General features: G+C 65.1%; 4 protein-coding genes across 8 annotated transcripts; 2 read left to right on the plus strand and 2 right to left on the minus strand.

Moving 5' to 3' along the window:
• Positions 1–433: 433 nt before the first annotated feature.
• On the minus strand, positions 434–4,627 carry P2RX3 (purinergic receptor P2X 3). Its single transcript, XM_050975178.1, has 12 exons — positions 4,297–4,627; positions 3,360–3,495; positions 3,188–3,259; positions 3,050–3,116; positions 2,563–2,656; positions 2,404–2,481; positions 2,075–2,216; positions 1,503–1,633; positions 1,330–1,423; positions 1,190–1,255; positions 932–1,009; positions 434–824 (listed from the first exon to the last, which is right to left on the minus strand). Exons 1-12 carry the CDS (start codon positions 4,434–4,436, stop codon positions 711–713), a joined length of 1,212 nt encoding a protein of 403 aa, XP_050831135.1. The 5' UTR covers positions 4,437–4,627; the 3' UTR covers positions 434–710.
• A 614-nt stretch (positions 4,628–5,241) lies between these two features.
• Positions 5,242–11,688, plus strand: SSRP1 (structure specific recognition protein 1). 3 transcript variants are annotated; one of them, XM_030240670.2, is made up of 17 exons: positions 5,242–5,347; positions 5,856–6,014; positions 6,217–6,402; positions 6,579–6,684; positions 7,145–7,335; positions 7,403–7,633; positions 7,717–7,820; positions 7,929–8,057; positions 8,216–8,437; positions 8,517–8,589; positions 8,993–9,131; positions 9,224–9,269; positions 9,775–9,898; positions 10,355–10,525; positions 10,755–10,846; positions 10,959–11,139; positions 11,392–11,688. In XM_030240670.2, the coding sequence occupies exons 2-17, from the start codon at positions 5,961–5,963 to the stop codon at positions 11,458–11,460; spliced, it is 2,118 nt and encodes a 705-aa protein (XP_030096530.2). In that variant the 5' UTR covers positions 5,242–5,347; positions 5,856–5,960; the 3' UTR covers positions 11,461–11,688. The 3 variants fall into 3 exon arrangements, with proteins under 3 accessions (XP_030096530.2, XP_030096532.2, XP_030096531.2); XM_030240672.2 differs by having other exon boundaries at positions 5,275–5,347; positions 5,949–6,014; XM_030240671.2 differs by having other exon boundaries at positions 5,318–5,460.
• An 828-nt stretch (positions 11,689–12,516) lies between these two features.
• On the plus strand, positions 12,517–21,717 carry TNKS1BP1 (tankyrase 1 binding protein 1). Of its 3 annotated transcripts, none has more exons than XM_050974979.1 (13): positions 12,517–12,553; positions 13,048–13,180; positions 13,660–13,794; positions 13,920–14,541; positions 15,227–15,299; positions 16,077–17,318; positions 17,626–19,694; positions 19,813–20,131; positions 20,339–20,468; positions 20,552–20,688; positions 20,852–21,018; positions 21,132–21,197; positions 21,379–21,717. In XM_050974979.1, exons 3-12 carry the CDS (start codon positions 13,701–13,703, stop codon positions 21,190–21,192), a joined length of 4,914 nt encoding a protein of 1,637 aa, XP_050830936.1. In that variant the 5' UTR covers positions 12,517–12,553; positions 13,048–13,180; positions 13,660–13,700; the 3' UTR covers positions 21,193–21,197; positions 21,379–21,717. The 3 variants fall into 3 exon arrangements, with proteins under 3 accessions (XP_050830936.1, XP_050830938.1, XP_050830937.1); XM_050974981.1 differs by having other exon boundaries at positions 15,230–15,299; XM_050974980.1 differs by having other exon boundaries at positions 12,518–12,553; positions 19,816–20,131.
• Positions 21,718–22,000: 283 nt separating this feature from the next.
• PRG2 (proteoglycan 2, pro eosinophil major basic protein) lies at positions 22,001–23,323 on the minus strand. Its single transcript, XM_050974692.1, is given in 6 exon segments — positions 22,001–22,059; positions 22,269–22,380; positions 22,674–22,718; positions 22,720–22,809; positions 22,887–23,065; positions 23,155–23,323. Coding segments are annotated over 6 exon segments (546 nt in total). The 5' UTR covers positions 23,216–23,323.
• Between the last annotated feature and the right edge of the window lie 1,242 nt (positions 23,324–24,565).

Consider the following 24,565-nt stretch of genomic DNA (forward strand, 5'->3'; position numbering starts at 1 on the left):
GGAACAAGCCAGGCTCACGGCGTCCCTCCCCACTGGCTCCGCAGGGGGATTGGGGTGGGAGCCCCCACGGGGCGGGATGAGGAGCCAGACCTCACCCCCACACCGAGCAGGAAGGGCAGCGCTTGGCCCTACACGAGGAGGGATCCGAGAGCTTCCTCGGAATCCACAGTTACTCACATCCGACCGAGGAAGTGACAGCCCTAGGGCACAGCTCCTGTCCCTCTGTGCCCCCTTCCACGGGCTGCGCTGCGGGCACAGCGCTCCTCCTCTTGGCAGCTCCCCCCGGCGGTGTCCCCCGTCCCAGGGACAGCACCCTGACCCCTCTTCCCTCTGCTCCTGAGCCCCAACCCTGCCCGTCCGCCCCCCAAAACCGCCCCGCGGCCCCCCAAGGCTGGACACGGGTGGGTGCTGCGAGCCACGGGTTTATTGGGGGGCATGGGGTGGCAAGGACAGGGAGATGCTGTTTGAGGGACACCCTGGGGGCAAGGGACAGGGCTGGGGCACTTCTTATGGACACTGGGGACACTGGGATGTACTGGGACAACCCGGGGGGGCACTGGGGACACTCAGATGCTGATGGGGCTCACAGGGGGAGCACTAGTGACTGGGTGGGCAATAGGAGCCCGATGGGGGTCCCGGCGAGCCCCTCACCAGGCCGTGGGCTGCCCCACAGCGTGGTGGACAGGCGGGACTGCCCCATGCCCCTGGGGCTAGAGGCCGAGGGAGAAGGTGCCCGAGTCGGTGGATTGCTTGTCCCGGGAGCAGGTCCCCAGTGCCCCGGGGGGACATGCTGAGGGGGTGGCGGGCACGCCGGCCTCTGACACCTGTGGGGCAGGGGGCGGGCACTGGGTGAGTCACTGCAGCCGGGGGGGGGGGCAATCGAGCCCCCCGGAGGTGTCCCCATCCCCAGGGCACCCCGGCCATGTCTGACCTCCTCGAACTTGCGGGCCTTGTAGTGCTCAGCACCCTTGAGGAAGTTGAGCAGGATGATGTCACACAGCACTGTGCCCTGGGGGCAGCAGCGTTGGGGTGGGGGGCCCCTCTCTGTGGAGCACCCCCGTACCCCCACAGAGCCAGGCTGCCGTCACCCTGCAGCTGTGCTGTGTCTCCATGCCCTGTGGCCATGGGATTTCCCCCTTGTGCCCTGGGAGGTGTCACCCCTCCGGGGCTGAGAACGTCCCCAACTCACCACACCGATGGAGGTGAAAGCAGCCACCGTGTTGATGAGGGTGGGGACGATGCCGAACTTCCCGGCCTGGGGGAGCAGAGCCCTTGTTGGCCGGAGTCCCCGACCCCCATGTGACCCCACAGTCCCTGCCCCACACGTACGCTGCCATACACCAGGACATCAAAGCGAATCCCAAAGGCCTTGACGAGGGTGCGGCGCTCGGAGCCGTCAGGCCAGCGGTAGTACCTGGCATGCCTGCAGTGACACAGGGACATGGGGACAGGAGCCATGCCAGGCAGCGCACACCCCTGTGCCGTGCGTGTCCTGGCCATACCTGAAGTTGTATCCAGGGGCAGGGGTCCGGGCCAGGCTGTCCAGGCGGGTGAAGGAGTAGCGGGGCAGGCAGCGCTCCCAGGCCCGGTCCAGGTCACACACCCACCCGATCTTGATCCCCAGCACCCCCCCCTGCCCCAGGCCTGCATCAGCACCACGGACCCTGGCCCCATGGCACCAAGTCCCCACAGTTTCATAGTCCTGCATCCCACAGCCCTATGCTCCATGTCCTATGAACCCACACCCCACATTCTCATCTCCCCAAGCTCCACATCCCTCTGCACCCCATGTCTTGAATCTCCATGTCTATACACCCCATGTCCCCATGTCACACATCCCAAACCCCATCCATGTCCCTGTGTCAAGCCCCACATCATTACTCTGTCCTGTGTTCCTGTATCCCCAACATCCCTCATCCCTGCATCCCGTGTCCCCATGTCCCACATCCCATATTTCTGTATCCCCAGGTCCCATGTCCCTATGCCCTTCCATCCCACCCACTTGTACCCCTGTCCCCACACCCACCCCATTCTCCCCCCATGTGCCTCCCATGTCCCCTGTGTCCCCGCTCACGGTGGCAGCCAGCGCAGGGAAGTCCTGCCCAGCCAGACGTGCCACGTCCCCCAGGCGCAGGATGGGGCACAGGGGCTGCAGCTGTGGGTGGAAGCGACACCGGCCCAGCTCCGCCCCACTGCCAGGGGGTGGCAGGTTGGTCCTGGGGACACAGAGGGACACGAGGGACATGGAGAGATGTGCCACAGGCAGCAGTCTGGGATTCATGGACCCCCATCCCAATATCCCCCCACTATCTTGTGCCTGTGTCCCCATGTCCCATGTCCCTGTGTTTCCCCATGCCCTGTCCTCATGTCCCCCCGTGTCCCGCCGTGGCTTGTGCCACTCACTTCTCGAAGCCAAAGAGCGGGAAGCGGATGCTGTTCTTGATGAGGAGAGTGAAGTTCTCAGCTTCCAGCATGACGGGGCTGGAGGAAGCAGGGGTGACACTGAGGACATGGCAGGGGGCATGTCCCCTGCTCCTCCTGTGTCCCCTCGGCTCCACTTACACGTCAACGGTGTCCACCTCGGGCGGGCACCAGCCCTGGATCTCGCAGGTGCGCAGGGTCGCATTGTAGGGGACGCAGCGTCCTGTCAGCAGCCCTGGGACCCCTAACCCCTGTCAGCACACCTGGGACCACGGCCCCTGAACTCTGTCAGCCCCCCTGGGACCCCCAGACCCCTGTCAGCACCCCTGGGAGCACCCCTGAGACACCAGATCTCTGTCAGCCCCCCCTGGGACCCCCGGGCCCCTGTCAGCACCCCTGGGAGCACCCCTGAGACCCCAGTTCTCTGTCAGCACCCCGGGAATCTCTGCACCCCCTTTGGCACCCCTGGGACCCTGAACTCCCGGCTCCCCCAGACGTCCGGCTCCCGCATCAGAGCCCCGGCCCCCCCCCACTCCCCTGAGCCCGTGAGGGTCCCTCACTCTCGCCCGTGGTGGCTCCCCGCCGTCCCTCGGTTCCCTGAGCCCCCGTTCCCAGCGGGGTCCCTCACCGTTGCTCGTGCTCGGGCTCAGCTCCCGGCAGTCCCGGTCCGCCGAGCAGTGGAACGCGGCTTCGCTCTGCGGGGCGGGGGTCAGCGGACGGGGGGCTCATCGAGGGGTCCCCCCGAGCGCCCCCTGCCCCCCCGCACCTCCGGGCACACGCCCTGCGCCTGGTCCTCGGTCCGGATCTGCTTAGTGACCACCACGAACACCGAGGTGCCCTGCGGGACGTCGCTGTCACCCGACCCGTCCGGGGAGGGGGGAAGTGAGGTGGGGGTGGCCCCGCGCACCTCAGCGACCCGTCCGGTCCCCCGTCCTCACCTGGGGGGGCGTGACGTAGTCTGCCGTGTCCATCACCTGCCCCGCGTAGCGCCCTACGCCCTTCACCTTGGTGACCACGGAGGACTCGATGGCGGTGTCCCGCACCTGGTACGCTTTCTCATGGAGGAACACCCAGCTGGGACAGCACCGCGGGTGACGCTGGGGACAGCCATCCCCAGACACCACCGGCACCCCCCGGGACCCCGCCTGCCGCCCCCCGGCAGCCCCCGGACCTGCCCGTGATCCCCCGGCCCCTGGAGCTGTCAGCGCCAGCGGCTGCCGGTCCCCGACTGCGGCTTGTCATCCCCCCGCCGGTGGCTGCTGTCACCCCCCAGGAGCACTCGGGGACAAGGACCCCAGCACGGGTCATCCCCTTCTGTCATCCCCTGGGGCCGAGCTGCTTCTCTGCCCCTCGGTGTCACCCACGCTGTCCCTTTCCCGTCATCCACCCGAGATGCTCTCCTGGCTGTCCCCTTTGTGTCACCCGTAACGACGCCTTGCTGTCCCCATCATGTCACCTGCGCTGTCACCATCCTGTCACCCTCACAGGCACGCTCTCTGACTGTCCCCCTTGTGTCACCCGTACCGACATCCTCTGTCCCTCCTTGTCAACCGGCACACTCTCCCGGCTGACCCCATGTGTCACCTGCTCCGGCACACCTGAATTCCCGGCACTGACACATTGGCACTCGCTCTCCCGTCCCTCCTCTGCTCCATCACTCCCGGCCTGGCCACCCCCTCACCCCGCGCCGCCGCCCGGTGTCCCCTCGCTGTGACCCCATGCCACACGCCGTCACCCTCGGGTGTCAGTTGCAGCAGCAAGTGGCAGTCACCGCGGTGCCGGGAAGGGTTCGGGGGTGTGTCCCGGGGGATGTCCCGGGGCGGGCTGTCCTAGAGGGGCCCGGGGGTTGTCCCGGCGGCTGCCAGGGGGGCTCACCCGATGAAGTAGGCGAGGATGAGGAGCTGGACGCCGCGGTTAACGACGCCCACCACCCAGCTCTTCACCACCACCGACTTGGTGGTCTCGTAGGAGAAGAAGTCGCTCACCCATCGGGTGCGGGAACGCGAGAGGGACATGGGCAGCGCGGGGGCGGCCGGAGACGGGGCTGCGGGCAGGGAAAGGCAAGGCTGTGGGAACCGAGTGGGATGTGGGAAAGGCAGGGCAGGGGTGCGGGCAGTGAGCGGGGATGCGGGCAGGGCAGGGCGGGCGCGGGTGCAGGCAGGGGTACCGGCAGGGTGCGGGTACCGGAGGGTGTGGGCAGCACCCGCAGGGGTGCGGGCAGCGAGGGCGGTGCGGGCGGGCGGGCGGAGGCGGGGGCAGGGCGGGGGCCGGGGGCGGGGGCCCACGGCCCGGGGGGACTGGAGTGATCGGCCCCCCCCATTCCTGGGGGGATGGAGGGGTGCAGGCGGGGTCCTTCCCCGGGGTCCCCCTGGGGGGGACTCCCAAACGGGGAACCCATTCGAGCACCGGGGAGCCCCACATTGGGATGCACGTGGGGAGTGCCCCCCAGACTGGGGATGCCTGGTTTGGGGGGACACCCCTGAGGGGGGAGCACGAGGGGGGAGCCCCGTGCGGGCGGTTTCGGGGGTGCCCCGCTCTGGGCCGCCCCATTTCCCGTTCCAACACTTTGGGGCGCCCTGTGTTCGGGGGGGGGGGGTTGTCCCCGCACGAGGTGACGTCACGGGGCTCGCCCCGTGCTGGCCAATGGGGTCTCTCCCCCTTTCTCTCTATGGTTCTGGGCGGGGCAGAGAGGCGGCTGGGGGGCGGAGTCTCGGCCCCTCTGGCCCCGCCCCCGCCGCGGTGGGCGGGGCCTCCGGCGCGCCGCGGAGCCGCCCCCGGTGCGGCGGAGAGCGCTGCACGGGCCCGCCCCGTCACCAGGGGGCGCCAGCGCGGACCGGCACCATGGCGGAAGTCGGGCGACTTCCGGCGGTGGCGGCTCCGCGCGGTTCGCGCTGCGCAGGCGGGAAAAGCGGCAGTGGCGGCAGCGGTGCGGGGGGGCTGGGCGGGCTTACCGGGGATGGGGGGTGTCTGGATCTCGCGTAGGGGAGCCTGGAGTCACGGCAGACCGGGCTGGGATGGAGGAACGGGCCTGAGATAGAAGTAGGCTCGGGGCGGGTGGGCAGGCCCGGGGTTGGGGGGAGGCCCGGGGGGCGCGTGGGAGCTCAGGCTCGGAAGGAATTTGGGGGTGCGGTGGGTGGTTTGGGGTGCGGAGAAGCCGCATCAGGGAGGGGAAGGGCAGGGGTGGGGGCATTCGAGAGGTGCAATGACACGGCGGTGGCCGAGGTCTGCAGGAAGGGGCGGCCCTGCGGTCACGGCACAGCTGGGGAAGGGGCGAGGTGGGTCAGGGGTCGCCCCCGTCAGTGAGTGAGGTGCCACCGCCAGAGGCAGCGTCCGGGTCTCGGGCGTGGGCAGCCTGGGGGGTGAGGTTTGGTTCTGGGGGCTTGGGAAGGCCTGGAGCCTCTTGCCAGCCCGGCTCACCCCCTGTCCTCCCACAGCTGCCGTGAGTGACTCCTGTGCCGCTGCCCCGGGCATGCCGGGCTGGGGGTGCTGCTGAACCCCCCTGAGATCGTCCCCGTCCCCTCCCACAGCCCGCAGCCGCCATGGCCGACACGCTGGAGTTCAACGAGATCTACCAGGAGGTGAAGGGGTCCATGGTAAGCGAGGGGACATGGGGCACTTCCAGCGTTGGGGTGTGGATGGGGAGAGCGAATGCTGTGCGGTGAGGAGGGTGTGGGGGATGAAGCTGTGGCTGGTTGGTGGGGGGTTGGGGGTGTGGGTGCCTGGAGCACCCAGCGGGGCCGTGGTTCCTCCATGGTTCCATGGGGCCGAGTCCCCTCATGCCCAGCTCTCCCACAGAATGATGGGCGGCTGCGGCTGAGCCGGCAGGGTGTCATCTTCAAGAACAGCAAGACGGGGAAGGTGGACAACATCCAGGCCTCAGAGCTGGCCGAGGGTGTGTGGCGGCGCGTGGCGCTGGGGCATGGCCTCAAGCTGCTCACCAAGAATGGCCACGTCTACAAGTATGATGGGTTCCGGGAGTCGGTGAGTCCCTGTTCCCTACTCCCACTGCCTTGGCCCAGTCCCAGATCCCGCTGTGCTCCCTGCCAGCCCCAGAACAGCTCTGCCCCCTGCATCTCCATGGCCAGGGGTTGTGTGTCACCCGGGGCTTTGGGCACTGCTGGTTCCTGACAGTGTTGTCTCCCTCTTGCCCAACCCAGGAGTTTGACAAGCTCTCAGATTTCTTCAAGGCTCACTATTGCCTGGAGCTCGCAGAGAAGGATCTGTGTGTGAAGGGGTGGAACTGGGGCACAGTGAGGTTTGGAGGTGAGTTCCAGTACTAGCCTGAGGCCTTGGGGTGAGATGTTCCCATCAGTGTGGCTGTTCTGCTGCCATTCCCTTAGGAGCAGCTGCTTTCTAGGGATGTCCTCAGGGACAGTGAGGACATCTGCCATCTCAGGAGAGCTGGAGGGCCCTGAATCCAAAGGGGCGATGCTTGGTGTGGAATCTGCATATGTGCCATTCATCAGGGTGCCAGGGGAGCTGGTGGATGTGCCTCCAGCTCAGGGACCAGGACGCATGGGGTCAGATAGTTCCTTTTTGTGTGTTTCTGATCAGTGTCAACTTCCAGGGATGCAGCTGGAAGGGAGAAAGCCTGGAGACTTTGGAGGGTGGCAATGCAGTGATGAGAGCAGAGGCACTGCTGGATTTTGGGGAAGGAGCGCCACTGTGGCTGCAGATGGGATTTGTGGGGTGCAGTGCTGAGCTGGCTGTGATGTCCCCACAGGGCAGCTGCTGTCCTTCGACATCGGGGAGCAGCCGGTGTTCGAGATCCCGCTCAGCAACGTGTCCCAGTGCACCACGGGCAAGAACGAGGTGACGCTGGAGTTCCACCAGAACGATGACGCCGAGGTCTCCCTCATGGAGGTCCGGTTCTACGTGCCCCCCACCCAGGAGGACGGCGTGGACCCTGTGGAGGTGCGTGGGGCCAGCAGGAGGGTGGGGGCTGGCAGCGAGGGACCCTTTGTGACCGCTCCCCTGGCAGGCCTTCGCCCAGAACGTGCTGTCCAAGGCGGACGTGATCCAGGCCACCGGAGATGCCATCTGCATCTTCCGGGAGCTGCAGTGCCTGACGCCGCGCGGGCGCTACGACATCCGCATCTACCCCACCTTCCTGCACCTGCACGGCAAGACCTTCGACTACAAGATCCCCTATACCACCGTGCTGCGCCTCTTCCTGCTCCCGCACAAGGACCAGCGCCAGATGTTCTTCGTGGTGAGTGACTCAGCCCTCCCCTGGAATGGCACTGTGGGTGGTCTGGGGAGGTTTTGTGTCTTCACCTTCTCTTCTCTTTCCAGATCAGCCTGGACCCCCCAATAAAGCAAGGCCAGACCCGCTACCACTTCCTGATCCTGCTCTTCTCCAAGGATGAGGACATCTCCCTGACCCTCAACATGAATGAGTGAGTTGTCCGATGCCACGCCACTTCCCAGACCCTTCCCTGGATTTTGAGGGAGCTACTTACACCCCGGGCCCTGTTCTCACCTCTGCCCTCCTTCCTTCCACACAGGGAGGAGGTGGAGAAGCGCTTTGAGGGGCGGCTCACCAAGAACATGTCAGGCTCCCTCTACGAGATGGTCAGCCGGGTGATGAAGGCGCTGGTGAACCGCAAGATCACCGTGCCTGGAAACTTCCAGGGGTGAGCAGCTGCAGGGCCAGTCCCTCTCTTTCCACGTCTTTCCCATGGCCAGGGGGAAGGGGCTCTCTATGTGATTCATTCTGGGGAGCAGGGCCTGTCTGCCAGGGCTGGGCACGGGGAGGGTGTTTGTCCCCACGGATAGCAGTGTTTTCCTGCAGACACTCTGGAGCCCAGTGCATCACCTGCTCCTACAAGGCCAGCTCAGGGCTGCTGTACCCCCTGGAGAGGGGCTTCATCTACGTGCACAAGCCCCCTGTGCACATCCGCTTCGACGAGATCTCCTTTGTTAATTTTGCCCGTGGCACCACCACCACCCGCTCCTTTGACTTCGAGATCGAGACCAAGCAGGGCACCCAGTACACCTTCAGCAGCATTGAGAGGTGGGTGTGGGCTGTGGGGCCTGGCTGTGCCCACCGGGACTCCCCAGCACCCCCGGCCCAACTGTGCCCTCTCCCACAGGGAGGAGTACGGGAAGCTCTTCGACTTCGTCAATGCCAAGAAGTTGAACATCAAAAACCGGGGCCTGAAGGAGGTATCAGCCATGCGGGGCTGTGCTCACGCCCACTGGTGCTGCCCTCTCCCAGAATCCATCTGCTTTTCCCTCCTTTTTTCACCTCTCTTTTCTCTCCTTGCCCTTGTAGAGGAAAAAGGTCCGTGCGATATCCCCTCCTCTTTCTCCTCCTCCTCCTCCTGGTGCAGGTTTCCTGTGCATGGCTGTGGTGGTCTCTGACTAACCCAGTAACCCCAGTGTGGTGTGCAGGGGCCACCCTAACCCCCATAACTGCTCTGTCCCTCTCTCTTCGGGGCCCTGAGGGGGGAAGGAGGGGACATGGCTGTGTCTGTGCCCTGGCTTGTGCATGCCCAGGGCTGTGCTCACCCAGGGTTGTGCTCCAGAGGAGAGCACAGGGAGCAGCTCTCATCCCACCTCTCTGCAGGGAATGAAGCAGAGCTATGATGAATATGCTGACTCTGACGAGGATCAGCACGATGCCTACTTGGAGAGGATGAAAGAGGAGGGCAAGATCCGGGAGGAGAATGCCAATGACAGCAGTGATGGCTCTGGAGAGGAGACAGGTGAGGGCTGGGGCTGTGAGGGACTGCCATGGTGCTCCAGCTCCTGCTCGTTATGATGATCTGAAGCACTGAGCCCTCTCTTTCTCCTCCAGACTCATCCTTCAACCCTGGCGAAGAGGATGATGACGTGGCTGAAGAGTGAGTAGAGGGCAGGCAGGAGTTTATCCAAAAGCCCCATAGGAAGGTGCTGTTCTAGGCTGCGTGAGCATTGAGAGATGCTCACAGCATGACTGGGATCACCTGGATTTGGAAATGTACAGCCCTGGGTTTGGGAGTGTTGGGCAGCTGGGGCAGTTCTGGGCTCGCTTCATTGTAATGGCATCAGGCAGTATGAGAAAGTTCTGGAAGGGCTGCAGGGGAGGCCTTGGCTGCACTTTTTGGGAAAGAGAACCATTGGGAGGAGGGTTAAAGCCCCGGGCTGGGGTGAGGATGGGTGAGAGTCATGGGGGGAGCTTGAAGCTGAGCCCTGGCGCCAGGAGAGCTCTGAATGTCCAGGAAGCAGAACACAATGAGCCGTGTTCGTGGAAGGCCACTCCCCTGAGGGCTGTTAATGGGAGCAGGGCAGCTCCAGCCCAGCAAGCCTCAGAGCTGCCCCCAGGCTGTGGTGTCTGGGGGCAGCTCTGAGGCTGGTGCCCCCATGCAGGTTCGACAGCAACGCCTCGGCCAGTTCCTCCAGCGGCGATGGCGACAGCGACCGGGACGACAAGAAACCAGCCAAGAAGGCCAAGATCGTCAAGGACCGCAAGCCCCGCAAGAAGCAGCCCGAGGTGAGGGGCTGCTGTGGGAGCAGGACCAGCTCCTGCAGCGGGGTCAGGTGGGTCACAGCCCCACCTGAGCTTCCTCACCTCAGCCTCTGCAGCACTCACCAGTGCCCTGGCCAGAGCTGGTGTCTTTCCTGATGTTGCTGCATCCAGATGGGTCCAGGCTGAGCCTCTCCCTAGGGCACATTGCTCCCATGCCCAGCCTATCCTGGTTCTTGTCAGGCTGTTCTCCAGAGATGGGTCCAGGCTGAGCCTCTCCCTAGGGCACATTGCTCCCATGCCCAGCCTATCCTGGTTCTTGTCAGGCTGTTCTCCAGCAGCCTGATCCCCAGCTGTGACCCTTCAGCCCCACTCCCAGGGCTACAGCTGGATTGCTGAGGGGTGCAGAGGCGAGCAGAGCCCAATCTTGAGGTGTTGGGTGAGGGGTGCGTTGGGCTTTCATGGGTGTTCTTCATCTCCCAGAGCAAGAAGGGGAAGGACCCCAACGCTCCCAAGCGCCCGATGTCGGCCTACATGCTCTGGCTGAATGCCAGCCGGGAGAAGATCAAGTCGGACCACCCTGGCATCAGCATCACCGATCTGTCCAAGAAGGCTGGGGAGCTCTGGAAGGCCATGTCCAAGGAGAAGAAGGAGGTGAGGGATGGGAGGCCCAGGATAGAGCTGGGCCTGGTACAGGAGGGGAGGCTAGCTATGGAAGGCCCTTCCTTGCTCCTGGGAGCCTAGAGTTGCACAGATGAGTTGGGAAGGGGTGGGGACATCCTCGGGCTGGTGAGCTGGGTGATCAAAAGTGGGTTCAGGGTGGGGTGCAGGCAGGTGCTGGAGGAGGAGGTGGGGCCTCGCTGACCCTGTGCTCTGGCTGCAGGAGTGGGATCGGAAGGCGGAAGATGCCAGGCGGGACTACGAGAAGGCCATGAAGGAATACAGTGTGGGCAGCAAGGCCGACAGCCACAGGGGGTGAGTGTGCTGCCAAGGGGCTGGCAGGGCTGGGCCCCCCAAAATCCGTCTGTTCCTGGGACCAGCCAGGTAATGTGGCTCCTCTCCCCTCTGCTCACCCAACCCTGCACAGGGAGAGGTCGAAGAAGAAGAAGAAGAAGCAGGAGAAGCAGGTGAAGGGGAAAGGGGACAAGAAAGGCGCCCCCTCCAAGTCCTCATCTTCCAAGTCCCCTGCTAAGGGCATGAGTGACAGCTTCAAGAGCAAGGAATTCGTATCCAGCGATGAGAGCTCTTCTGCAGAGAGCAAGAAGGAGGTGGGGTCACTGGGGGAAGTCCTGGTCCCTTTTCCCTGGGGAATAACTGTCTGGGAGGGCCCTAGCCCCTCTTCCTTGGGGAACATCCTGGTGATTTCTGCTGGAGAGGCTGGGTCCTTCTGGTACTTCGTGTCCTTGGGGACATCCCTCCGTGTGTCCCCAAGTCACCACCATGACCCTATCCCCGCTGTAGTGGGGGATACTGCCCTGCCTTCATTGTCCCCTGCTGACCTCTTTGTCCCTTGCCTGCAGGACTCAGAGGACGAGGGAGCTGCCAGCCCGCCCCCCAGCTCAGAGGACTCTGCCTCAGGCTCGGATTAGCGTCATCCCAGCTGGCTCCAGGCTGGATCCCAGAGGAGAGGACTGGGCAGGCTAGCCCCGCAGCAGAGACTACGGTCCTGGGCTCTGGATGGCTCCCACTCTGGAGCAGGGCCAGGTTCCCCTGTCCCCCCAGCACCCCGTGGAGGCAGGAGGTGCCTCCTCAGTCCCTCACCGTTGTATTCCATCAATTAATTTTTTCTAAACACTTGGGTTTCTCTCCTTTCCTTCCCTCGGTGGTTTTTTTTTTTTTGTGTTGTTTTTTTGTATTTTGGGTCTGTTCACATGGCAACTTGGGTTGAATAAAAAAAACCCCACTGATGGTGTTTGTGTGGGTGTGGGGCTGGCTCCCCCTTCCCTCCTTCCTTCCTGCAGCCATCCGGGAGCTCATTCCCCTCCTTGAACCGCTTCCAGGGCTGACTTCACTCTCTCCCCACCCTCCATTAGTGGCCCCCAGCCCCTGCTCAGCCATCAGGGCTCCTAATTACAGCCCCTCGCTCGATCCTGATGCCATTTGGGGGTTTTTCTACCTCCCTTGTGAGGGGGTTGATCCGATTAAGGCCTGTTTCCCCTCCGGTGTTGATTGCAGCCGATTCCCGGTCTGGAACCAGCCCCAGGGGGGACCCCATGGCTGCTTGTTCCCCCCTCCTTCCGCTGCCTTTACCGGCACCGCTGGGATGGGGCTACGGGGAAGCGGGAGTCCCCCGGGGCGGGAGCCGCGGGTTCCCGGTGGGCACAAGGGACCCTGGATGCCCAAATGGTGGTGGTGGGGGGGTCTATTGTCACAGCAATCTCTGCCTAAATACGCATTACCGCCCCTCCGGCAGCAGCACCGCAGCTGGAGGACCCCGGGAATGCGATAATTTGCAATCGCGAGGGGGATCCAGGGGGTCCAGCTCGGCTGTGGCGGCCCCTGAGGGTGATTCGGGGAGCGCTGGAGGTCTCCGGCGTGTCCCCTCACCCCCATTTCGGAGGACTCTCCAGCCGCCCCTCTCTATGGTCTGCCCGCCACGCGGCGCCGCTATGCCCCGCCCCCTCCGCTTTCAGAGGCGTGGCTGGGCCTCTCATGAATATGCATGAGCAGCGGCGGTGGAGGGTGAGTGGGGGTCTCTCTGCGGGCATGAGGTTACGGGTAACCAGCATTCCTCCCGGGCCCTTGGACCCCGCCGGGGAACCACACGGCTTCGGCTCCAGCGGGCAACGTGGGCCCGGACCCCCGAGTTGAGTGGGGGGCTTCGTTGTCATGGGGACGGCGCTAGGCCGCGGTCGCGGCCTACTCAGCCACTCGATCGGAGGCTTCGTTGCCGTGGCAACGAGGCTAGGCCGCGCTGGCGGAGGACCCCAGTGGGCCGGATCCGCAGCCCCCGGCCCCGCCGCCATCCCCGGTTGGGAAACGGGCCGGATGGTTGCCAGATGTGGGCTGTGGCGGCGGTTCCCCCGTGGAAGGCGAGAGGAGGGGGGTCTTGGGGAGGGTGGACCCTGGCGGGGCAGGAGGGAGCGAGGCGAGGAGAGGAGGGTGGCGGGGGGAGGGCAGGGGAGAGAGGGCAGGGCCAGGAGGAGGCACCGAGCGGGTTTTTCCTGTCCCCGCAGCCCCGGTGAGTCACGGGAGAGGCGGCGGCGGCAGCGTGAGACCCGTGGGGACAGTAACCCCTCCTCCCCGCCCGCTCTGCGCCCCCCACGTGTGTCCCCGGCCCGCCCCCGACATGAGGCTGCTGTGGGGAAGGTGAGTGGGGCACCCGCGGCCCCTGAGAGGGGCTGGCCGAGGGTCTCGGGGGACCGGGCGGTGCCTCCTTGGCTGCCGGGGGCTCGGGGGGGCCGGTAGTGACCTGGGCAGGGAGCTGAGATGGGGACTGGGGCAAACTGGGGACAGTTCGGCGCTGGGGGTTTGGCGAAGGTCGGTGAGAGTGACACGTGTGCGCTGGGACAGGTTAACGCAGGGTCAGACAGGTAAAGGAGCCTGCCCTACGGCATTAGGGGGTGTAGTATGGGGTCCCTGTGGTTACAGGGGGGTTGGGACCGTGTCTGGATCTGCTGCTGGGGCCAGGCTGGCTCAGGTGAGCCGGGGCCAATGTACTAAGGGTGGCACCACAGTGTGATCACCACTTGGCACAGCTGGACAGGGGTTGGCGCAGGGCCCCACAGGGTGGTTGGGTTCCCCCAGGCTCGGGGCGCTCCCCAAAACGATTCTCCCTCTCTCCCCAGGGGCTGACCCCGTGCTGAGCCCCCCACTTCCCTGCATCACCATGGCCTCCCAGCCGCAGCCCCTGCCCCCTGCTGTGCCCTGCACCTCCCCTGCCGGCACAGCGGGGCCTGGGCTGGCCGGCAGCCCCGATAAAGGTCAGTACCCCGGGCTGGGGGCCATCGGGGTGGGGGGGTTGCTGGGGCAGCCCCCCGAGGGCTGCTCCAGGTTTGAGGAGCCGCACCACTCCGCTGACCCCATCCCCCTCCCTTGCTCTCTGCAGGCAGCATGCGCCCCAAGCCACCAGTGCGGCCCAAGCCCCGCATGCTGCCCAAGCCGGCTGTGCCTGCCAAGCCCCCGGTGCCAGCCCCCACGCCAGGCCCGCGGCAACCCCGGCCTGAGCTGCCCTCGGCAGAGAAGATGAACCGCCTGGCCGGGCCCCAGCCCTACAGCGGGGCAGGCACTGGGGGGCCCCTCCGGCGCCCTTCCTTCACTGTCAGATCACCCGAGACCCCCAATGGGAAGGGGCCCTCGACGCCCTCAGTCACAGGCACCGAGGAGGAGGTGCCGCTGGCCCCGCCAACCCCCTCACGCAAGGGCCCGGCGCCCTTCAAGGTGACTCCGGTGCCGGTGGCCGCCAGGCCGGAGCGGTTCCCGGGCACCACCGTGGAGGAGATCCTGGCCAAGATGGACAGCAGGGAGGGCCCGGGCAGCCCAGACCGGGCCTGGCTCTCGCCCTTCTCCGACCCCTCCTCCCGCTTCGGCTCCAAGACCTTTGTTGCCTTCCGGAAGCGTCCCAGCGGGGAGGCAGACGGAGACCCTGCCGGTGAAGCCCCCCAGATGCTCCGACCTACGTCAGGCGAACTGGGAATGGGGGATGATGGACACCCTGTGGCTGAGACGAGGTGGGGGCACAGGGACCGACACCGGGAGGAGTGGCAGTGGGAACAGGGGATATCATCCCAGGCTTGGGAATATAACGGAGCTGAGGTCTGGTTGCCGGCACGGGCCCAGGTTCCTCCCGAGCCACAGTGCCTCAAGCTGCCTCCGTGGGAAGGCTGGGGTGGCTGGTGCCAACCGCAGAATGGGCTGTCCCGGGCCAGGAGCTGCCTGTGGGCGGGCTCTGAGCCAGCCCCTGGGCTGGGAATAACAGACAGGGGGTCTCTCCCCCAGGAAATGCTCCTGATTTTCCAGCCTTGCTATTTTTTCCCAGCTGGGCCATGCTAGGGCAGAGGGAGCAGTCAGATCGGCAGGATTCCCAGCTGCTGGATGTCCTGGGCTAGGGCCAGGGCTTGGCCACGATCCTGAGAGCTGGGCACCTCAGGGAGAGCTGGGTGGGGGCTGCTCTGAACCACAGTGTGAGAAACTCGCTCCCAAAGGACCAAAAACTTTCCGGAAGGGGAGCTGGGGCCACTTTGCCTCCTTCCCCTCGCAGCCCAAGCCAGAGACTGTGCAGCTGTGGCAGGGCACGAACCCTTGTACCCTGCATCTATGAAGGGTGGTTTAGGTCAGGGGCATCTCATGGGTGCTGGGAGAATAGCACTGAGGCACACAATGAGATTTGCCCCCCTTCCCCTTCTCTCTCCACAGCAGCTCCCCCCCAGTCGGGCCGAGCTGTGCCGGGGACCCCTGTGGACGCCGGAGGCCACCATCCCCTCCTGACGTGAGTGCTGGCCTCGCCCTCCGGCGCCATGGCGGCTCCGCTCCTGGGCTCTCTCCTTCGGGGCTCTCCTGTCTCCTCCGGGGCTCCCTCTCTGCGGGGTGCGTGTCTCTTCTTTCTCCTTTGGGGTGCTGGCTGTCCCTTCCTGGGGGGGATCAGGGCCTCCTGTGCCGAAAGCCCTGCGTGGAGCCCGGGGCTGTGGGGCTGGCGTGTGCCAGCACCAGTGCCAGGCGTGGGCAGGGAGCAGCCGTGAGTCACCAGCTGGGGTTCGGTGACCTGGCAGGTATGTGGCAGGGCAGGCCCCACGGGCACCCCGCCAGCCCCTTTCCCCGTGCCATGCTCACTCAGGGCGGGGACCAGGACACGGGGCCACAGTGACATTGCAGGTGGCAGCCTGGGCAGCGGGACCAGGTCACCCCAGCAAGGGGGCAAACCCCAGCAGTGCTGGGCAGGGGGATGCCAGACACAGGCAGGGCAGGGGGCTGTGCTGGGAGTTCTGACTTTTTCCTGCTTTATTTCTTGTCTCCGTCTGTCCAGGCACTCTGGGGGCTGCAGGGGGCCTGGCAGGGAGGAGGGCTGGGGCGCCGGGAGCCGCCCTGGCTGAGTCACACAGAGCAGCCTGGTTCTGGCACGCAGCATGGGCGCTTCCTGCCCTGGGTGCAGGGAGGGGAGCAGGGCTGGGGGGAGGGACCCTCCAGAGTTTGGGGGGCTGGCTTTTGGATGGATGATGTTTGGAGGTGCCTCTTGAGTGACATGACCCCCTGCTGGCTTATTCCACAGCTTTCCACTCTACAGCTGGGTGCCCTCGGACCTCCAGGCTCCCCAAGGCCTCCCACCTGCCCAGCCCCAGCCCCAGGAGCTCCTTTCCAGCCTGCTGAGCCCTCCCCCCCAGCCCCTGGCTCCCCTGATGCCCCCCCTGAGCTCCTGGCCCCTGACTCCCCCACACTGCCCCCCGGCTCCCCTGAATCCCTCACTCGGCCTCCAGTCGAAGTCCCTGTCACCTCCATCCAGGCCCCAGGCGCTCCCTCAGCCACCAAACCCCAGCTCAGCGTCTCCCATTCCCCTGGCTCCCCTCACACTCCAGGGGAGGGATCCCCTGGCACTGCCAGCCCCCCTGGCACTCCTGAACTGCCCCCACGAGTCACCTGCCCCCCCGGTTCTCCCGAGGCTGCTGCCGACTACCTGGGCCCCCCCAGCCCACCCCTTACCAAAGCCTCTCGTCCCCCAGGCTCACCAGAGGGACCTCATGACTCCGCAGTGTCCCCACAGTCCCATGAGAGTCCTGATTTCAACCCCCCTCCCCGGGATGTGGGGCTCCGGCGCTCCTCAGAGGGGGTGCTGCGGCCCCCACCCACGAGGCAGGGCCTGGGGGAGCTGGGGGGCTCACTGAGTGCCCTGCCCCAGCCTGGAGACCTCCAGTCAGAGCCCTCCCTGGGCAGCGAGTCCGGCTGGAGCCTTTCCCAGTCCTTTGAGTGGACATTCCCGTCGCGGGGGGCACGCTTGCCAGCCTTCCCTCCCCGCTCCCCCATCCGGGAGACGCCTGACTCGGGGCTCTCCGAAGAGGGGGAGTCAGATGGGGAGGCTGTGGCCCCTGACCCTCCAAAGGACAGCAGGGCTGAAGGATCTAGCAGCCAGCAGGCAGAGGGGGCTCCATGCCCAGGGGGCCCTGTGGCACAGCAAGAGGCTGAGCACTCAGCAGAGGAGGAGGAGGAGGAAAGGGAGGCAGAGCAGGATGCTCCCATGTCCCACTCCCCGCTTCGTGTGACAGAGCCTGGCCAGCACCCAGCTGAGCCTGAGTCCCCCACCCAGCCCAGCCTTACCACAACTGCCCCCCTGGATCCAGCCCCCCCAGATCCAGCTGCTCCAGCTGACTCAGCCTGGGCAGGTGATGGCCCTAAGAGTCTGCAGGGCCCTGGGGGCCCAGGCCAGGCTGAAAAGCCCTCACAGGACCCTGACCCCCATGCTGACCCGGGCTGGCTGACAGAGCTGTTGGAGTCACCTGGGGTCCACGGCTCTCCAGAGGTGAGGGGTGTGGGGGGCTCTGTGGGGTCGGTGTGGGCTGGGCTCCTCCTCCCTGCCCTCCACGGAGCAGTGGGATGGGACAGGATGGGCGGGGGGATTGGTGGAGGCTGAGCAGGACTGTGAGGTTAGGGGCCGATGGTGGGGTATACCCACTCCCTTGGATGAGCCCCGCTGTGCTGTGTGCCCAGGGTGTTTCCCTCCTCCCCAGCTCCGCTGCTGTGGGAGCCAGGGTTGCGCTCCCCTCAAACTCCTCTCTCCTTTCTAACCTCTTTTCCCCCTCTAACTCCTCTCCCCTTTATTCCACCAGAACCTGCTGGGCTGGTCACGGAAGGACCTGTGCAGTGAGTTCGGCATTGGCCGCCCTCGCCAAGACAGCACCTTTGACTGGAGCCACCCAGGTGCATCCAGGGAGAGAGACTGGCCTGTCGAGACCAAGCAGGATCAGGAATTTGGGACCAAATCCAGTTGGGACAGCAACAACAGCGACAAGGACAGCACTGCCCGGGAGAGCTGGAGCAGTGACTACAGAGCAGCGGAACTGATGGGAGACACGAAACTGGGCTGCAGCGACTGGTCCCAGTCCCTTGGCACTGGGAAGAGCTGCCCACAGGATCCAGACTTCGGTGCCAGCACAGCTGAGTGGGGCCAGGGCTATGGCAACACAGAGGAGCTTGGCTCCGGACAAGCCAACTGGGGCAGTGGCCTTGGCACAGGACACGTCCAGCCGCTGGAAAAGGAGCCGCACTCCGGGCAGCCCAGCTGGGCAGGCAGGTACAGCGACAGGGACACAGAGATGAAGGACAGGGAACTCACCCCAGACTGGGCCAGTAAATACAGCAGCCAGGATGCTGGGAGCAAGGATGAGAATTTAACGCTGGGCTGGGCTGGCAGATCCAGCACTGGGGACAGCCCAGATAAGGAGCTCAGCCCCAGCCGGCCAGCCTGGGAGAGGAGGTATAACCCCAGGGACATGGAGAACCAGGACAGGGAGTTCAGCCCCAGCCGGCCAGCCCGGACTCGGGAGTACAGGGACACAGAAAGCCAGGACAGGGAGTTCAGCCCCAGCCGGCCGGCCTGGACTGGTGAAATCAGGGACATGGAAAGCCAGGACAGGGAGTTCAGCCCCAGGAGACCAGCCTGGGATGACAGATCCAGCACCAGGGACATGGAGAGCCAGGACCAGGAGTTCAGCCCCAGCGGAGCAGCCTGGGATGACAGATCCAGCACCAGGGACATGGAGAGCCAGGACCAGGAGTTCAGCCCCAGCGGAGCAGCCTGGGATGACAGATCCAGCACCAGGGACATGGAGAGCCAGGACCAGGAGTTCAGCTCCAGCAGGCCAGCCTGGGGTGATAGATCCAGCACCAGGGACATGGAGAGCCAGGACCAGGAGTTCAGCCCCAGTGGAGCAGCCTGGGATGACAGATCCAGCACCAGGGACATGGAGAGCCAGGACCAGGAGTTCAGCTCCAGCAGGCCAGCCTGGGGTGATAGATCCAGCACCAGGGACATGGAGAGCCAGGACCAGGAGTTCAGCCCCAGCAGGAGGGCTGAAGCCAGTGAATGCAGCACCAGGGACCTGAAAACCCAGGATGAGTTCAGTCCCAGCGGGGCAGCCTGGGGTGACAGATCCAGCACCAGGAACATGGAGACCCAGGACAGTGAGTTCACATCCAGCAGAGCAGCCAGGGATGGCGGGCACAGCACTGGGGACACGGAGACCCAGAATGGGGAGTTCAGCCCCAGCAGAAGTGTCTGGGATGACAGATTGAGCACCAGGGATGTGGAGGCACAGGACAGGGAGTTTAGCCCCAGTGGAGCAGCCCGGGATGGGCAGCACAGCTCTGTGACCCCCAGGGAGGAAGAGCAGGAGTGGGTCCCAGCCCAGCTGAGCTGGCCCAGTGAAGGCAGCATTGGACAGACCAGGCTGGTCAGGGTTGGTGAGGAGGACATGCCCAGCTCCCACCACCCCGAGCCCCCAGCCCAGGAGCCCACCTGGGGCAGTGCCCACCAGCAGGAGTGTCACAGCTCTGACAGCAGGGACTGGGCTGAGGAGCTTGGAGCAGCTGAGTGCCAGAACCAGTTTGGTGTCATTGGGACAGAGCGGGTGCCAGATCCCTGCAGTGCCGGAGCCTCGGATGGCTCCATGTCTGGGGTCCTGCCACAGCCCCAGGCAGGCTTGCACAGGGATCTCTCTCTGGACATGGGCAATGCCTGCTGGAGCCAGGACCTGGACAGCTGGAGTGTGGAGCCACAGGATGCTGAGGCCAGGCGCCAGGAGTGGGCGAGTGCCTTCAGCGCCCGCTGTGCTGCCCGCAGCCGGGACCTTGGTGCGGGGGAGCAGAGCGTGGGAGGGGACACCGGCGCAGAGCACAGGTAAGGAGGGCACCACTGGTGGCAGGGAGGGAGCATCTTCCCCTGTGGCAAACAAAGGGGTTGGGGCAGGGCTTGTGTTACCTGGGGCTAGAGCAACTCTGAGATTTTGTCCCCCAAGCAGGTTGGCCCCCAGCCCTTCGATGGGTGACATTCCAGCTGATTGCCCAGCTGTGGAGCCCCCCTGGAGTGAGTCACCCAGCCATTCTGAGGAGGAGAGGCATCCCTCTGAACCAGCAGCTGCCCCACAGAGCCCCAGGGTCCCCCCTCTGCTGCCAGAGGCTGCCAGTGGGATCCCAATGGACACAGGAAGTGAGGAACAGCCCTCAGACCACCCCGATGGGGAGAGCTTCTTGAGCTGGGGGGAGCAGCGGCTCTCTCTGACTACCCCCCAGCCTGAGGGGTCCATGGAGCAGGGGCAGGAATTTCCTCTTCTGGAGGTGAGTGGGAGTGGGAAGATTCCAATCACCCTGTATGGCCTGGGACCCAGCATGTCTGTGGATGAGGCTCTCAGACCCTGCTGCCCCCAGGGACAGCCATGGATTGAGGGCCCCCAGCGCTGCAGTGGGAGCTGTGAGTGTGCTGGCTGGGGTGGGGGGTCCATGGGCTCCCTGTGCCAGCTCTGACCTGTCCCCTGGGCTCGGCAGGACACAGAGCTCCTGGACAGCAGCGTGTTCCGCTGCAAGGCCAGCCTGGGCCGCAAGCGCCAGCACCGAGCACCGTCCCTACGCCCCACCACCACCGAGGGGGAGAGCTGGATCTTCCGGGACTCCACAGGTGAGCCCAGCAGGGATAGGGATGGGAGCAGAGTGTCTGTCCTGGCACAGTGTTGTGGTGACACTGTCCCTGTGTCCCCACAGAGCCCCGGCCAGCCCCAGCAGCGTCCTCTGATGAGGAGGCAGCAGAGGAGCCCCGGAGCCGGCGGATGCGCAGCTCATCCTCGGGCAGGGGGGTTAAGGTGCCGCTCTTTCCCGGTCTCAGTGCCTCTGCCATCAAGGTGAGTCCCTTGGACTCCTGGCTGCAGGATGGGCGGAAGGGTGTAACACAGGGAGACTAAGGCAGGGTGGGGGTGGGGCCTGCCTAAAGACAGGGAGAGGGCCGTGGGGGGATTTGGGGGACAGAGCACTGTGTTTCTCCCTGACCTCTCTCTCTGCCCCCAGGCCAAGCTGAGGGGGCGCAACCGCTCGGCCGAGGAGGGGACCTCATCAGGGGACAGCAAGGGGACTCCTCCTAAAGACCCCCATGTGCAGCGCTCCAAGTCCTGCAAGATCCCTGGTGTGAGTGGGAAGCCCCCAGCCCTGCCCCCCAAGCCAGAGAAATCCTCAGGGTGAGTGTGGGGCCAGGATCCTCCTCATGGAGGCAAAAAGGGGGCTGAGGGGTCAGTCTGGGTTCCAGGACTGGTTTTGTGGGACTCATGCTGAAACTCTGCCAATACCCCAGATCCGAGGCCTCTCCCCCCCACTGGCTGCAGGCACTGAAGCTGAAAAGGAAGAAGCCTTGAGCAGGGTGAGTGTGGGGTTTCAGGCAGTGCTGGGGACACCCCCCAGCTCAGGCTTCCCCATGTCTGTACTACTGGGGGTAGCCCCCTTCTTCCTCTCTTCTCTGGCTGGGTCCCCCCAGGCTGGGTCATCCCTGGGGGGGCCCTGCAGGGTCCTCACTCCTCACTCCTTCCGCGTGTCACTTCCAGGCTCACTCCGACGCTGAAGCCGGCTGTCCATGGACCAGGGCTGTTCCCTCCCGTGGGCACACACACACACACACACACACACACACACACACACACACACACACACACACACACACACACACACACACCTATGCACTTTGTACGAGCTTGCAGGGTCCCTGTCTTCCCCACCCCTCCTCCCTAACCCCGCATTGTACCCCATCCCCTTGGTCCCCAAGGGCCTGGGGGTGGGCACAAAACCCCCCTTCCCCTCCGCCCTGCTCATGTATGGCCCCGAACACAGGGCAACAGGTCCAGCTCGTGGTGCCACTGCCACAGACAATAAAACCTCGCTGGTCAGTTCAGAGTCCTGGTTCTTCTCCTGGGCCGTGGGCAGGAATCACAGAGGTCCTTGAAGAGGGGACCCTGCGACTGCCACTGCCCACACAGGAGCTGTGCAAGAAAGAAGGGACACCTCCAAAACCCCTCTGTGCCCACCCTGGCTGCCCACAGCCTGGCCCTTCCCAAACACCAAGTGGGTGCTGACACCAAGACTTTATTGTACTCTGAGGGAGGGGGTGCAGCCCCCTGTAGGGGAACAGCAGTAGGGGAGGCCTGGAGGCACCCAGGGGGTCTGAGCCCCTCATATCTCGCAGATGAAGGGCAGCTTCCTCTTGCAGTGCACACTCCTCCAGAGCCCATCTGGGGAGAGAAGAGGAGGGATCAGCCCATGGCCCACCAGCACCCCCACCCCCAGGGGTCCCCTCCAGCCCCAGGGATAGTCCCCCAGGTACCTTATAACAGCCCCCCAGTGTCACCTCCCCATCCCGAGCCCCTCAGCACCCTCCCCCCATCATGGGCAGGGGCTAGCCCAGCGCCCCCCTGGACCCCTCCATGGAGCCCCCACTGACTGTTGGTGCAGAGGGCGGTGCAGAAGCGGTGGCTGGGCAGGGGGTGCCCGTGCGCCCACCGGCTGTAGTTCCAGGGGCTCCGGTCGGTCCAGTGGCAATTCGGGAATGGGATCTGCCAGGGGAGAAAGGCTGTGGGGACCCCCAGCACTGGGAGACAGTGGGATGGGAATGGGACATCCAGGGTGGGCATTAGGGATACTGGGACAAGGCTGGAGCACCCAGGTGGGCACTGGGTTGGAGTTGTGGCTCTCTTGGTGGGCACTGAGAGCAGTGGGAATGGGATCAAGGAACTCAGGTTGTGCACTGGGAATCGTGGGCTGGGACACCTGGGGTGGGCACTGGGGACACTGGGAGGAGACAGGGTGCCCCGAGGCCAGGGTGGGGGGCACATGGCGGGGTCCTTACTGCGGGCTGGCTGACAGCACCGATCCAGACCAGGCCGGCATTGGTTGTGCCGGCGTGCCAGGAGCAGCAGGAAAGTGTTGGTGCGGGAATTGTGGATCGAGACCAAGCGCCCATGGAAGCGCCAGGCACAGATGCGCTGCAGGAGGGACACGGCTGTCATGGGGGGCACCGGTGTGCCCACCCCGACCCCCCTCCCAACCCACCCCATCCCACCTGCGCACGGCGGAAGCTTCGGTAGCTGGTGCTGATGACGTAGTGGCGGGTGGCGGTGCCCGGCATGCTGGGGACACCGGGTGCCTGCTTGTCACTGGCCCCCCGGCACCCGCTGTACTCCTCGGGCACCTCCAGCTCTGTCACGTCCTCCGCATCCTCCACTGCAGGGCTGGCAAGAGCTGGGGATGCTGGCTGGGTCACCCTGGGATCAGGGATGTATGTCCCCAGGGTGTCCCTATGGGCAGGTGGGGGTGTGGGGGGCACTCACCAGAGCAGCTGACGGGAACTGTGCCCAGCAGGGCCAGGGCAATCAGCAGGCAGGGCCGCATGGTGCAGGGACACTGGGGACACCACTAGCACCCTTGGGAGATCCCAGAGCGCCATCACTCTTGGCCACCCTGGGGACACCCCATGGGCCCTCTGCCACCCCCAGCATCACCCTGTCCTCCCCATGTGCCCTCAAAACCCCCCCACATCCCCACTGTCCCCTCTGCCACCCCCAGTGCCACCCCCACAGACCCCAGCCCTCCCTGTGCCCACCATGTGCCCAGTTCCTCACTTCCCACCCTTGGATCCCTCCCTCCCCTGGGCATCCTGTGCCATTCTGTCCCCCACTGTGCTGCCTCCACCCCTGGCACCCAGAGCCCCCCCAGTGCCAGATTCAGGAGCCCCCAACCATGTCAGCTGAGAGCTGAGCCCATTCCCGTGTCCCTGTCTCCACTCCTCACCTGGGTCTTGGGGAGCTATGCCCACTGCTGCCCTTATACTGGTGACAAGGACACATGCCCCCAACCACAGCCTTGTGACATCCCCAACCACCAACTGTTGGGGATATGGTGGGGGACACCCCAGGAGGGCTCTGCCAGCACCCTGCCCAGCCAGTGCTATAGCCTGGGGTGTGCTTAGTCCAGGGGAGGTGCTGTGGTGTTTGGGGTGCAGGGTGGGGGGAGGGGGCTGTGGGAGTTTGGGGGGCAGGTTGACAGTGCAGGGGCTCAGGGAGGTTGGAGTATAGGGGCTGAAGGGGTTGGGGTGCAAGGGTGCACAGGGCATGGAGATAAGGATTGGGGTGCAGAGTCCTTGGAGGGGGGCTGTGAGTGCTCAGCTGTGGGCCAGAGGGCTGGTCAGGGGAATGGAAGATTTAGGGGGGGCTCAAGGGGGTCTGTGGGCAAACGGCCAGGCCGGACCCAGGGGCCCATGGCCATTGGAAAGGAAATGGCCCTTGGGCAAGCATGGCCGGCGGGAGATGGTATCAGCGCCCCAACATCCCCTCTGCACCCCCAGCACCCCCACCCCATACACCCGCCTTGCGCCCCTCAAACTGGAGAAGCCCCCACCCTCTGCCTTGGGCACCCCCCAACCTACAGCCCCCCCTCCCTGGGGACCATGTGTGTCCCACTGCGGGCAAGGACTCCCTGCCCCCCAGTGTCACCCTAATGTCCCCATGGTGTCCCCAGGGCCAGGTTAGGTGGCGCAAGGCTGTGGTGGTGACATGTGGCTTTGTCCCCCTTATAAGGGGGACAATGAGCAGAGCCCCCCAGACCCTAGGTGAGGAGCGGGGATGGGGACAGGGAGGGGGACATCAGAGTGGGCTCAGCCCCTGGCTGCTGGGGTGGGAACCAGGGGTGGGCATCCCTGAGGCTGGGACAAGAGTACTGGGGGACATGGGGGTCTCTGGGATG

The sequence above is a fragment of the Serinus canaria genome, chromosome 5, assembly GCF_022539315.1.
Source record: "Serinus canaria isolate serCan28SL12 chromosome 5, serCan2020, whole genome shotgun sequence".
NCBI lineage: Eukaryota > Metazoa > Chordata > Aves > Passeriformes > Fringillidae > Serinus > Serinus canaria.